Raw genomic sequence first — 15413 nt, forward strand, 5'->3', positions numbered from 1 at the left:
TGCCCAATACAATCCCAACAGTGAAACATGGTGGTGGCAGCATCATGCTATGGGGGTGTTTTTCAGCTGCAGGGACAGCTGGTTGAAATCGAAGGAAACATGAATGCGGCCAAGCACAGAGATCCTGGATGAAAACCTCTTCCAGAGTGCTCTGGACCTCAGACTTGGCCGAAGGTTCACCTTCCAACAGGACAATGACCCTAAGCACACAGCTAGAATAACAAAGGAGTGGCTTCAGAACAAATCTGTGACCATTCTTGACTGGCCCAGCCAGAGCCCTGACCTAAACCCAATTGAGCATCTCTGGAGAGACCTGAAAATGGCTGTCCACCAACGTTCACCATCCAACCTGACGGAACTGGAGAGGATTTTCAAGGAAGAATGGCAGAGGATCCCCAAATCCAGGTGTGAAAAACTTGTTGCATCATTCCCAAGAAGACTCATGGCTGTACTAGCTCAAAAGGGGGCTTCTACTCAATACTGAGCAAAGGGTCTGTATACTTATGACCATGTTATAGTTCAGTTTTTCTTTTTTAATAAATTTGCAAAAAATTCTACATCTCTGTTTTTTTCAGTCAAGATGGGGTGCACAGTGTACATTAATGAGAAATAAAAATGAACTTTTTAGAATTTACCAAATGGCTGCAGTGAAACAAAGAGTGAAAAATCTAAAGGGGTCTGAATACTTTCCGTACCCACTGTAAATAAAAGGACACTGGAGTGGTACTTTAAAGTAAATGTCTGCCCTAGAAAACCATTTTGTTTATTAATTTATATTAGTTGAGATTTGTATGCTAATTAATTTCTTAATATATCTTTGAAGGAAATCTGTCAGCTGGATTTCACACCCTAAACTATCAATATGTGCATGTAGATCCTTCAAAGCCAAGTCCGACAATACCCTTACAGGACCAGTCCATTCCTCAGTCACTGAGAAATAAGTGTTTGAATTGATATGCAAATGAGGCTAAAGAGCTATGGTAGATCTGAAGCCTCTGTCACTCCAGCTCTATTTCACACCCAGCGCCACCTGCCTCCTTCTACTTGACTGACAACTCCTTTGCCTGAAGTTACACAGCATACAGGCTGCCAGTCAAGCAGGGGGGGAGGTAACACTGGGCGAGGAATAGACCTTGAGTGACAGAGGATTCAGCTTTACAGCCTCATTTGTATATTAATTCAAATGCTTATTTCCAAGTAATGGAGGAACTGACTGGCCATGTAAAGGTATTGCTGGACTTGTCTTTGAAAGAGCTGCATGCACATATAAATAGTTTTGGAGATAAAATCCTGCTGACAGATTTTTCTGACAGATCCATTTTTCTAATACGGAGTACTAAGTCTCTTGTATATTTATTTAAAATAAAACTACTTGCAGCTGCCAATAGGGGGAGCTAAGGAGTGAATAGCATACAGGCGTCTCTGGAACTAAACAATAGCAATGGATGCAGTGAACTAGTGATGTCTGTTCCATCTAAGCAGGAGAATGGAATCTGTGTCTGTAAAGCAGAGCATCGACCACCACTATCATTGATAAAGATAAATTATGAAATTCAACAATAGAAAATTGTAATCTGAAATGACATGGTGTTAAAGGGTTATTCCCAGCATTTATAGTGATCACCTATCCAAAGGAAATATGACACACGCATACCCTACCATAGAGAATCAAGGAGCCATGGTGAGCATGCGCATCTGCACTCTAATTTTAATGGACAACTCAGTGCACCATTTTCAAGTTTGTTAGTTGTCCCAGCAGTCATCATAACCCTTTTCCTACGATCTATAAGTGTTCTAATGTTGAGATTAACCCTTGAAAAAGTGATGATAAATGTTCCTAAAACTGCTTCTTAGGCCCCGTTCACACATCAGTGTCTCCGGTACGTGTGGTGACAGTTTTCACATGTACCGGAGACACTCACAAACATATACCCATTCAAATTAATGGGTATGCGCACATGTCAGTGTGTTTGCACGGACCGTGGCCAAACACGCTGACATGTCAGTTTTCTATCAGCAGCACGGGCCGCAAAACAGCCCGCGCACATGCACACTGATGACACCCGTGTGTCATTAATGTGATATGTACCGGCGCCTGGAAAAAAGTGGTACACTTCACGCTGTTCCCAGGTGCCGGGTGCTGAAGTCTGCTCACATCATTGTTGCCTGCTCTCCCTGCGATCAGCGAGAGCAGGTGACAATGATGGGAGTTGTATTAATCAGCACCCCCTGTGTATATTGTGTGTAAAATAAAGAATTAAACAAAATAAACTGCGTGGGCTACCACATATTTTTCAAAACCTGCAGAGGAAAAGCCAACCACTGGGGGCTAATATTAATAGCCAGGGAAAGGGGCCATTAGCCCTAAATGTTCCCAGGCTATTAATAACAGCTCACAACTGTTTGATTATCAATTACTGGTTATTTTACAGGGGGACCCCAGAAAAAAAGTGACTTGGGTTCCCCTATATATTCTAACCAACAAAGGTTAAACAGACTGCTGTGGGCTGCTATTAATAGCCAGAGAAGGAATCATGGATATTACAACCCCCCCCCCAGGCTAATAACATCAGCCCTCAGCTCCCCCAGAAATGGCGCATCAATAAGATGCACCAAATCTGTCACTTAGCCTTGCTCTTCCCACTTGCCCTGGTGCTCAGGCAAGTGGGGTAATACAGTTGGGGTTGATGTCAGCTGTTTTATGGCCACTGACATCAAGCTCAGTCTATAAGACGCCCCCATTACTAACCCCATAGTCATTTTGTAAAAATATCAAACACCCAGCATAAAGTCCTTTTATTTGAAAAAAAGACCTAGACTCCTTTACTTAAACTAAACACACCTCACCCTCGTTTACCTATTAATTAGTTTAAAATAAAAAAAAATTAAAAAAACATAATCCTCACCTGTTCAATGAGAAGATAATCCATATGATAATCCATATGTCCCACTTCGTAATCCATGTCTACAAGATCTGGATTTCATGGCTGAGCGGTGGCATAAAGCGACCACTCAGTCATGAATACAGGAGACACTGAGCTGCACTTTGGACGCAGCTTCAATGACCTGCGGTGATATCATTGAAGTTACTGCAGGTCTCTGAAGCTGCAGTTCCCATGGGCAGCTCAGTGTAAGTGGCCTGCTGAACTGCGGTGACCTCAATAAGATCACCGCTAGCATCCTGGTCCAAGCTGTGATTATCTCCTAGTGATTAAACCTTCATTGTATGTAAACAGCAGCACACAGTCTACTAAGGGTGCTTTCACGCCACATTCAGGCACCCATTCATTGGCCCTATCGGAGCTTATGTCTTAAACCCCTGCAACACGGGATTTGGGCATATGCGCCATAGACTATAATGGTGCCGACTGAGCGAATGTGCACTCTGTCATGCATCTTTTTATGGTGTGTACACCTACTGGAGACGGGCACCCAGATGCTGTCTATAGAATGCTCCCTATGCCCCTTCTCTCATAGCCTGCTCCCCATGAATCCATCTTCTTTCAATGATTGATCTCTATGGACCCCTCCTCCTTCACAAACTGCTCCCCACGGCCCCCTCTCTTATGGACTGTTAGCTATGCTCCTCCTCTTCTCTCTTAATACTCCCCATGGCCTCCTTTTTCTCACAGATTGCTCCCCTTAACCCTTTCCCTCACAGTCTGCTTCCTTTGCTTTCCCTTTTCATAGACTGCTCCCATTTTCCCGTTTATAAGCCTACATCCTATTCCCCATCCGCTCTGACTGACTGCCCTCCATATGCCTTTCCCCCCCTTGATCACTCACGCAGACTTCTTCCCATGGCCCAATCTCCCTCACAGACTACTATGCTCTTGTTCTCCCTCATTACCACCCTCCACAGCCGTAGCTTACAGCAGCATCCTTTTCTTCTCCACTTACTTTCCCTCCTGCATTAGTGTAACCTAAAGGCCATGTGAGCTACCAGGAGTAATTCCAGCCTGCCCCTTACACCTCTGTTCTTTGTTTGCAGGACCTTCATGATGTTCCTATAGATGATGCACCTCTTCTAGTTGCAATTTTGCTCAATTTACGCAAAATCACAGCAAAAAATATGAATTTTGCTAAAAAATTAAATCTAGGGAGCAGGTTGTTTTTCGCCAGATCATTCTGTCAGAGTCATAGCTACCAAAAAAGTGTAAGGGTCATGCACTGGCTCTACCACATGCCTACCATATCTTTACCATATATGATGACATAATTTCCTTCTGCCATATAATGACTAGCTTTTCGGGACTCAGTTAATTAATCCCTTAGCTCACTAATTCTGGTGGATTAGGATATACAGTACGTACCACAGAAGGGGACACCAGTGAAGGATTTGCTTGAGAGCCATGAATTAGGAGCTCGATGATGATCATCTCCTTATTAACTAACTACAAGGAGCTCACATACGCTTTTACAGAGATGTTCTTTTCTGTTTCTGACAGTAGGCTAATTTTCTTCACATTTACTACTTTCATTATATATTTTGTTATCATTACTTAGATTTCCAGTGTATACAAATATTCGGGATTTAAAAATTTGGATTCTTGGATCTTTATTAGATAATATACAATATAATACGTATATGACATTCATGGCTTATACTGATCTATAATGACTGTTATGTGGGGGTACCACCTCTGGTCCCCTCACCCTCTGTTCTGCTTGTGAATTAGCTCATAGTGGCTGCCTGATGGTTGGAGAATAAATGGTTAGGTGGCTACACATATGTATCGGACTTTCGATTTAAGGGCTATTCCCATCTTGTACATCTATAGCATATGCATCTCGTACATTTATGACACATGTGAGTCCCACCAATGGGATCTGCATCTATCGTGAGAATGTCGCTCTCATTGGAAAGGTGGTTGCCATTCACATACACAATTAATCTATTCATTTGAATGGGAGTTGCCACCACCACTCCTTCAATGACAACTACACACAGGGGACCAGTTCTCGAGATTTATTCCAGTCCCATTGGTGGGTAAATTCACGGCAATGCGACTATATCTTTTCATTTAATTGATTTGAGCATGTCAAACAGTTTTATAATTATTATTGTAATTTATAATAACCTTGATGCTTAATGTCTTAGGGATTTATATAAAATATACTGTATTAATTTTATGAATTAATGAATGTATTTAAAAGTTTTTAAAAATAAAGCTCTTGTTCTTGCAGGTAAGTATGAGACGACGATAAGTGCTTTTCAGTCACTGATTTTCATTTCAGTTCCATGTTAGACTCGATGATCATGCCAAGTACTCATTGGCAGATGCAAATCGGCTTTGCCAGTGCAAAATTAAGCCTAAAGAGGTTGTTTTCCCCTATAACTGGGTACAGTGGAAAACTACGTACCGTACTTTGCGGATTATAAGACCACTCCAAATTTTCGGGTGTAAAATAGGAAAAAAATTTTTTTTTTAAATAAAATGGTGGTGCTTTTTATAGTCTATCTTAACGGTAGCTTGCCGGGGGGAGGGGGGCGGCAGCGGTGGAAGGGGGTCACAGGAGGTCTCCCGTGGCCTCCAGCGGCCATTTTCCCAAAGCCCAACTCAGAAAAATCTCTCCTCTCACTGGCGCTGACATTTTATGAGAGCCCAGGGCCCGTAGCATTGCCCTACTCCTGCCACCCCTGTATCACAGCAAAAAAAAGATTGCAATGCATGGCAATGTGTGAATGCTGCCTAAGTATTTAGCTAAATCTTGATAAAATTGTTACGAGTAACCACCATCAGTTTTTACACTGTACAACTTCCCAATCCTCATGGTCATTTTAAAAGATGAACAGGAACAATTGATGTACAATTACATGAATTCATTAGAGTAATTACTCAATGTGAGATGGCAGAAAATGTAATTACATTTGCCATGGCAGAGAGAGCTTTCACGAATCTGTATATAATAAGGATATTTTTCACTTGCTCCTTAGGTCTGCTTCTTTGTTGGGCTTTATTACAATGTGATCATTGGATGGAGCATATTCTACTTCTTCAAGTCCTTCCAGTATCCTCTACCGTGGTATGAATGTCCAAGTGTGAAAAACGGCTCTGTAATCCGTAAGTTGATGATAATTAGAAGTTTGAGCACCTTTCACAAGATTTTTTATTTTAAAGTGTATATATCAGTAAAAAGGGACAGAGGGGCTCATTAAAACATTTATTTTTTCTCCACAGCATTCCAGAGATATAGGTTGTAAAAGTTTATATGCAAATTTCTCCTTCAAACAAGGTTTTTTTTATTAGATATTCTTGTCTGGGGGCGTTTAATTTTTCCCCTGTATGACATTGTCCAATCATAAAAAGGCAGTATTATACAGAGGAAAATAAAACAAACGCCCTCCCAGGGACTATGAGAACATTGAGACAGCTCCTACCTCCCTTTGCTTACTGAAAATACATTGGCAGGAGAGAAGGAGAGCTGCACTGTAATGTCATTTCATATAATGCTCTGGATGTATCCCAAGTATTTAGAAATAATGCCCTAATAACTGGACTAGATACAGAGCGTTTTATGTGGTAATCACTGCTTGCATGATCATCGTCATCACTGCTTCCCTCTGCAGCTCTTCTCTCTCGGCACTGTACTGTCAGTAAGTTAAGGTCTCCTTCGCACATCCATGTTTCTAGTACGTGTGGTATCCATTTTTTTCACAGATACCACACTTACCCACTATAACCTATGGTGCTATGCACATGTCCATGTTTTTACACTGACTGATAATATCGCTCCGTTTTTTTCAAGTACGTGTTTTATACAGATGTGTGAAGGAGGCCTAAGGGTGTGAGGAGATCTAATTGTGATCAGGTTTAGACAGTCTCCCTGACATTCTCTGGGGTAATTGTTGTTTTGTCCCTATATGACACTGCCTTCTTATGATTGAGCAATGGCATACAGTGACACCCTCCTTCCCCCCAGAGAAGAATCTGCGTTACTGCCCCCTTGATTGAAGTGAAAAATTTCAGATTTCTGTGGAAATAAACCAACAAATGTTTTAATTAGTCCTTCTGCCACTTTCTAGTGATATATACATCTTAAAATAAAAAAAGTTATTTTCTGTTATTCTCTCAGTTTTACATTTGACCCTTAAGACAAGCTTACATTAGGAAGCTTATTAGATTTTAAGAATATTTTAGGAGATAGAGAGAACGAATGAGGTTGGAATAAAGTTTGGGTTGGGTATGGGTGCGATGAATGACATGCTTTCAGTCAGCACGTGTTAAAGCCCACTGTCAGTGATTGAGAGTGGGATTTAACTGGTTAACAGCCCGCTCCACCTGCGGCTGTTAAAGGCACATGATGGCTGATTAAATCAGTCATCATATGCAGGGAAAGTTGTGGGCTCGCATCAAAGGCATGGATGCGACGTTTGGCATAAATGTACGTCAAAGGTTGTGAAGGGGTTAAAACATCTTAAGTACCCCCAAAAATCTTCACACACAAATAAATGCTGTCAGACAGCTCTATCAGCAGAAAAATAAATGTATTAGTCACTGAAAATAGAAACAACAAAGTTTAGAATTTCTTTTAAGGCCATTAAACCCTTAAGGACCCGGCGATTTTTTTGGGTTTTGCGCTTTTGTTTTTGTTCCTCTTCTTCTTCCAAGAGCCATAACTTTTTTTTTATATTTCCACCCACATTGCTGTATGAGGGCTTGTTTTTTGCGAGATGAGTTGTACTTTTGAATGACAACATTCATATTACCATACAATGTACTGGGAAATGGGAAACAAATTCCAATTGAGGTGAAATTGCAAGAAAACCACCCCACATTTCTGCATTTGTTTTTTTAGTTTTGTTTTTACGGCGTTCATTGTAGTGTAAAAATGACCTGGAAATATGATTTTCCAAATCTGTACTATTACAACAATATCAAACTTGCATCGTTTTTTTTTATTTGAGTTGTAAAATATCGCCATTTTCCAATACCTCTAACTTTTTCATTTTGCAATAAATGGAGCTGTGTTAGGCTTCCTTTTTTGCCTGGCAAACTGATATTTTTGTTATTATTTTGGGGTGGATATGACGTTTTGACAGCTCCTCATTGCATTTTTTGAGTTGCGGCGACTAAGGAACCGTAATTCTGGCTTTTTGATTTTTTTTTTCTCTTTTACATCATTTACCGATCGGGTTGATTACTTTAATATTTTGACAGATCAGACTCTTATTGATGCAACGATACCACGTGTGTAATATTTTGTAATATTTATATTCATGATCTTCTAGGAGTGTGACCCCAGCACACCCCTGGCCACCTTGGCAACCCATGGGCAATCGTATCATGGAGGCACTAATGAGTGGTTAGAATAGTGCACCACCCGGGACGGGCTATGTAAATTCCGCTGTCAGAGACTGACAGCAGCACTGAACAGGTTAACAGCTGTCGGCGCAGCTTCGCACCACTCACGGCTGTTAGAGCCAGACGATGAAATGGCAGAGACCTCTCCATTCGTCCTCTGCTGGCTAACGCAGTATGAATTAAAAAATAATTATACAAGTTTGGTACTGACCTGAAGAAAAATAATACCAGATTTTCTTTTCATTATTTCACCTCTCTTGGAATTTATTTATTGCTTTTCATCTAAATGCTAAAGTGAATGATGTCATTCAAAACTATAACTCACCCTATAAAAACAAGTCCTCATATGGCTATGTTGATGAAAAATGAGGTTACGGCTCTTGGAAGAAGAGGATAAAACAACAAAAGTGCAAAACTAAAAAAAACTGAATCATTAAAGGGAACTTTTCACCTACAAAAATGCTATTTACCTGCAGATACAGTGGTAATCTCCATTGTATTTAAAGCCTGTGCAGTTGGCTTACTGAAGCAATAGCTACAGGGAGAAAATTAAGTTGTATTCTCCCTGCAGCTGCTCGCTTACAGTCATTGGGGCGGTGCAGGGAGCTGTAACAGTCACTACTCAGTGAGCGTGCACTGTGACTAACAGCAAGCTCTGCAGCGTGTGTGTACAGCGTTTGTGTACACATCAGGCTAACAGACAATGTGCTGGAGAATGATTACAGCTCACTGTGTAGTGAGCAGTGACTGTTACAGCTCCCTGCACTGCCTTTATGACTGGAAACAAGCAGCTGCAGGTAGAATATAACTTCCTTTTCTCCCTGTAGCCGCTGCTGCAGTAAACCTGCCAGACTTAATATAAATGCTATTTACCTGCAGATTATTACTACATCTGCAGGTATATAGAGCTTTTGGAGGTGACTGTTTTCCATCCATAAATGGGATTAGACTTTATCCCATGTCACTATGAAAGGCACCCAATAGTGATTAGGATCCCATCGATGACGCAATCGCTCGGCTCACGGTCAAACCCATAACACTGCTGTGCATGGGTCCGAAGAAAGTGTCTAGCAAATCAGTAGTTCTCGTATTAGCAAATTAAGTGCCAGTTAATACAATGCTGAAACCAACTATTGCCTTGTTTTTGCAGTAGTGGAAGCGGAATGTGACAAGAGTTCAGCTACGACGTACTTCTGGTATCGGGAAGCTCTGGATATTTCAAACACAATATCAGAGGGAGGAGGTCTAAACTGGAAGATGACCATGTGTCTGTTCTCTGCTTGGTTTATTGTGGGATTGGCTATGATTAAAGGCATACAGTCATCTGGCAAGGTGTGGTAATGCAACTACTGGAAAAGTAAAGACCCTTTTTGACTAAAATGTATGCAATAAATAGCAGTGTGTAGATTGTGGCAGAAAAGATTGTTTTAGCTACAATGCAGTTAAAGCATTAAAAAGTAACCATAATTTTATTTTTTATTTAAAAAATCAGTAATACACATGAAAATTAGCAACTTTTATAATATTTATTATCAGAGGAATCTGCTTCTTTTTTTGTCTAGATCTTTTCATTTTAATTCATGGGAAGAATCTGTACTCAGTGAAGATAGATTTTCCCATTACTGAGACAGGAGATGACAGTTGGTGCTTTTAAAATCCTATGGAGAAGGAAGGGAGGAGCTAGAGGCAGACACAGAAATTTAGCTCCAAGTTCTTCTGAAACCACAGTTACAGTTCTTCATAGAACACTAGCATGGACTGTCATCTCCTATCTCAGTATTCACTAAAGACAGATTTTACCCATGAATTGTGAATGACTGATCAGTCCAAGAGGAGAAAGAAGCAGATTTATTACAAAATTGCTTATTTTCATGTGTGCTATTGATCCATGAATTAAAAATGAAAACAATGACTATACTTTTAGCACAAAATTGTAAAGTGTTTTTTAATTTTCATTGTCTGTTCAGTACAATCACTATCTATTTGCTGTATTAGGGCATATGAATGCGTGGTACACACTGGCCATCCACGCATTATATGATACATAGAGTTCAGAAATTTTCCATTCTGCTTTATATTTCAGTTCCTCAACATTGTTACCATCACTGTATAACGGCAGTGGATTTAGTACATTCTTGTGTATATCTATGGACTGAAATATTGATAAGAAAGGTAAATTAAATTTCTGTAAGCTATATCCATTAGAACAAATCCATCCTTTCTCCATAGGTGGCTTCAGTGTAATCTAGATATGACGCACCCCTGGGCCTGTGTCGCGCAGCGTTGCGCACGCGGGAGCTTACCCGGAGCCGGATCTGTTGAGGGTTGTAGTCTCGTGGCGGTGACCCGGTCCGTGCCCAGGGAGTCAGACTAAGTGGCGCTGTATTAGCGGTAGATGTTGTACGACTACGCCACCCGTTGAATGCAGCGAAGGAGCTGCCGCTGCAGGGCAGACCGCTGAGGCCGGTGGTAGGATTGTGCAGCGTGATAGTATCACCCCCAACGGGAGGGGTATGGCCTCAGGGCAGCCGACGTGGATGATGGGGGTAGCAGGAACCACTCGGAGACGGTACGGTGTAGTTCAGGGTCTTTACTGGTGACAAAGATAGACCCTCCCGGAGTACTGGCTAGCGATTGGGGCCTGGTCAGTCCTTGAGCAGATCGGATCTCCCCTGGCCAGGCGGAGTTGTAGGCCTCCCAAACTAACTGTACTCTTCTGGCTACCTTGCTAGAGGCGGGTATAAGTAGCCCACGTCCCTGAGTGTACCGTGTGGTGCTCACACGTATGGCCGGTGACTCGGGGCCTTCTAGTAGCTTCCGCTCCACGACGGCGGTGCTGGTCCCACGCGTGTGACCGTGCCTTCGGGTTTCTTGGCCAGAGGACCTGAAATCCCCTGCCGGTCGGTTTCTGCTGCTGGATAGGAGTTAGTCCCCACAGCCTCGGACTCCGGGTCCGGTGATAGCTTCTCAGTCAGGGCGAGCTCTGCAGCTGCCAGCCCCTGACTCCTTGTAGTACTGCTCCCACAGAGCTCCTGTTGTTTCTTCCTATGCTGCTTCTCTTCTCTGTCTCTACTTCTTCTCTACTCACTAACCCTGCCTCAGCCCCAGGTTTATATAGGGGAAGTTCTTCCCCTCCCAGGACTGGGCAGGAGGTGTGGCATGCACAGGATCCCTGACCAAGAGACCTCCCACCTGCTCTCAGACATAACATTGCCGTTACTGTGGAAACCAGACCCCTGGGGTGCCACAGATACGGGACATAGATAAAAGCATGGAGTCTTTATTGTTCAGCTCACACTGATAACATTGTGTCTAATTCAAAGACTACGAGAAAACACAGATTTTCATCAGTATATGGTCAGTGTGTTCGTTTTTGCCAATACTGATTTTCTCATATGAAAAAAACAAAATTACAAAGCTTTTCCTATCCGTTACATGCTGTTCATAGGCAGTACGTGGATTGCACATGAATAGCATTTGCGCTTTATCAGTGATTTTCAAGGACCCATAGACTTACGGTATATGGGTAATTTTTATTTTTGACGCTGATCAAAACTGTATAGTGGATTAGTTCTACACTGCTGCAATGTCAAAGACAGGATCCGAGGACGAAGGATAGATAACAGTGGTTTATTGTCAACGCGTTTCAAAGTCAACAGAACTCCTTCTTCAAGACAACCACTTTGAAACGTGTTGACAATAAACCACTGTTATCTATCCTTGGGCCCTGGATCCTGTCTTTGACATTCCAGTAGCGTAGAACAAATCCACTTCTGGTATAATATTGTTGAATTCTCGTGGATGCTGCCGTGGCTGTTATTTTCACACTATTAGTGGTTGTGTAACACACAACCCCACCAGATGAGCATACCAAATGTTTACCCACTTTTCATAACCTGGACCCTATTTGGGCTTTACAGCTAGCTTCTGATCAAAACTGAACATATCTTTGTGATTTATTAATTTTTTTGTAGACAGTCCAAAAAAGAACATGTGAGTAGCCCCATAGACTATAATGAGTACATTTTCTATCTGTGGAAAACAGGGATAGAAAACATATGTGAAAAATGGACATCCGAATGTAGCCTTAAATGAATGAACTCTTACCACTTTCCTCCTTGCAATGTAGGAGGAGGGTTATACCCAAAATCACAATGTCGTCTTATAATAATGTACACATACCGTATATTTATTCATTTGTGCCAGTATAACCTATTGTTAAATCTGTCCCATTTTGCAAATAGTACCTTCCTAAGGATGACCACCCAGGCTCTATTTTTCCTTCATTTGCCATTGGAACCATCCTTTAGTAGTTCCAACTCATGGTCTATATTGCGCAGTGCAGTCTCAGCTGCTATCTTGTCATCATAGCTGTGTTGTCTCTAGAACAGCTTCCTCTGTGAGCAATGATGTAAAGGAAAGGGCCTCCTTCATTATAGTACAGAGCCCATGTAGAGGGCTGTATACAAAGGGCTGAGAGTAGAGATATACTGCATGAGGGAGCACTGCATAGAGGGGTTGAAAAAAGATATATTTTGCAAGAGGGGGCTGAAAGAGCAATGTAGTACAGGATGGGACCGATATACTACAAGAAGGGACTTTGTATATAGGGGGGAGATTACTTGGAGCTGTATTTCTTGCCTGCTGCTGAAACTACAGTGATGTGAAACTGCAAATGTCACCCTATTGATGCATATCACAGAGGATTATCTTCTGCTATATGCATTTGCAGTTTCACAAAATGTATCTGTCAGCCACAGACAACAATCATAGTTCTGCACTGCAGGTGTGGAGAAGTGCAGGAGAGTTGAACTCTGCTAGAACCAGATGATGATGTAAAACCCCACAGCAGATATAGTGATGTAGATGACAGAATATAAAATCAGGCAGGCAGGGTAATGCATAGGATCAGAGAGTGCACAGAGGCACATGTTGAATTCTGCAGTTAGATTTGCTTGATGTTAACTCAGAGAGATGGTGCTTGTCAGGAGCACACAAGAGAGGGGGGAAGGAGTCGGCAGCACTGAGGAGAAGCAAGTGCTGCTGGGAAATGTAGTTTTAGCAGATACAAATAGGACCCCCTATACAGCTATGTGAAGTTGGATGCACAAAAGTACAGAACGAGATGAAAAAAGACACAAAGGTACAAGAAAAAAATATTATGTTGTGCTTAATCTGTATATTTACAATAAGTATGCAGTTACTGTGCTTTGTGAAAAATAATGTGATTCTAGGAATAACCCTTTAAGTAATTACATAATCTCTTTGCTGCCACAGTAGATTCAGGCTACGTTCACACGACTGTACTTTTGGTCCAATTGCTGTCTGTGAAATAACGGACCTCACACGGACAGCACTCAGGCCTATGTTTTTAAATAGGGCTGTTTAGATGAGTTTTTCCACAGACATTCGGTCAGTGTAAGAAAAGAAACACAGCATGCACTAGTCTGTTCCATATTTCAAAGGAGAGTCTATGGGCGTGCAACAAAAAACTCAGAGCCCAAAATGATCATCCTATGGATTTTTACAGATACATTGCAATTTTTATCACAGGAAACCGTATTTAGCCTTGTCAATGTTGTTCATTACTGATGTATAAAAATCAACACTATTGATGACAATACATATGAAAATTTCTGTATGAAAATTGGATTTTTTTTTATACTCTCCTGTGAAGTTAACTTCAGGAATAGAAACAAAAACTTTTTATAAATAAAGTTTCATAAACCCAACTCTGGTCCTTGCACCATGATTGCAGTGTGCAGATTTTATAGCAATAATCTGCTGACATTAAAGGGGTTGTTCACTACTGGACAACCCCAGCTTAATCAATTAAGGGCTATAATTAAAATAAAAACAATTGATACTCGCCTCTCACAGTGGCGGGGTTCCAGCGATGGTCCCGCTATTCCTGGAGAGTGACGTGACTTGTTGTGTCACATGTAGGCAGCAGTTAGTCATGAGGCAGGGGGCGTGTCTCAGACTACCACAGACTCCCGCAGACACTGTGGCTAAACCGTAGTCACATATCACAGCTGTGTTCTCATGGAACTAAACTACGAAGCAAGCATACAGGCAAATAAGTAGCCAATTAACAGCTCCTAAACATCTATATCTGCAGTCATTATTTGTGACTTTATGTTACTAGACCCATTGTTTTCTCATTCCAGGTAATGTACTTCAGTTCTCTCTTCCCTTATGTGGTTCTGATATGCTTCCTCGTCCGTGGATTATTACTAAGAGGATCTGTTGATGGTATCCTTCATATGTTAACACCAAAGGTAATTTTTTTTCGTTATTTTCAAGGACCACGGTTACCAACATTCAGGTTGCCAAAAAAGAGTCTGATATGGTTATCTGCCCTAGGTTGAGAAGATGCTGGATCCACAAGTATGGAGAGAGGCAGCAACTCAAGTTTTCTTTGCATTAGGTCTCGGCTTTGGTGGGGTCATTGCTTTTTCAAGCTACAATAAGCAAGATAATAATTGCCAGTTTGATGCAGCTCTTGTCTCTTTCATCAACTTCTTCACTTCTGTACTGGCCACTTTGGTTGTATTTGCTGTCCTTGGGTTCAAAGCCAATATGATGAATGAGAAGTGTGTAGTACAGTAAGTACTCAGACTAAATTACTCAGAAATTACTCTACCTACATATGTTTATAAAGCACACATTCATCTGACTTCAATTTACAAAATTACCTTTAATTCATTTACGAGTAAATACATTTTTATGTTTTGTATGTTAGAATTTATGAGATTATAAAAGTTGATGAAGTTGGACTACTTTAACTTCTATTACACAAAGTTTGTGTGACAAGAACCAGATATCTACTTGGCAGGGAAATAGAGATTCGTCTTAATGTTACAAACTATAAATGCTTATAATCTTAAAATTATAATCTGCTTGATCACTCGAGTGTATCAGAGCACTGTGTGAGGGAGGCTGGCAGCTCTCAATAGGACTTTGTTTAGCCGGTCCCATGGGAATCCTGGCCTTCCTCCTGAGCCCCTAAAAAAGGATTTGGCCTTAAGCAGGGCTCCGGGTTACGTCTACGTAGTGACTGCTGGTCAGTGGTGCAAGGTGGCAGAGAGAAGTGTCGTCAATTCA

The 15413-nt window shown here is 41.4% G+C and overlaps 1 protein-coding gene across 2 annotated transcripts in view; it reads left to right on the forward strand.

The window, feature by feature from the left end:
- Positions 1-15413, forward strand: part of SLC6A17 (solute carrier family 6 member 17) — a 118534-nt gene that overhangs the window by 75090 nt on the left and 28031 nt on the right. For both annotated transcript variants that reach the window (XM_073666841.1, XM_073666840.1), the window contains exons 4-7: positions 5939-6065; positions 9457-9638; positions 14477-14587; positions 14673-14914. In XM_073666841.1, the coding sequence (XP_073522942.1) occupies positions 5939-6065; positions 9457-9638; positions 14477-14587; positions 14673-14914 (662 nt within the window). The remainder of the gene's footprint in view (positions 1-5938; positions 6066-9456; positions 9639-14476; positions 14588-14672; positions 14915-15413) is intronic.

This window comes from Phyllobates terribilis, unplaced genomic scaffold (genome assembly GCF_046119375.1).
Source record: "Phyllobates terribilis strain yellow unplaced genomic scaffold, ASM4611937v1 Scaffold_2__4_contigs__length_985480577, whole genome shotgun sequence".
In the NCBI taxonomy this organism is placed as follows: Eukaryota; Metazoa; Chordata; class Amphibia; order Anura; family Dendrobatidae; genus Phyllobates; species Phyllobates terribilis.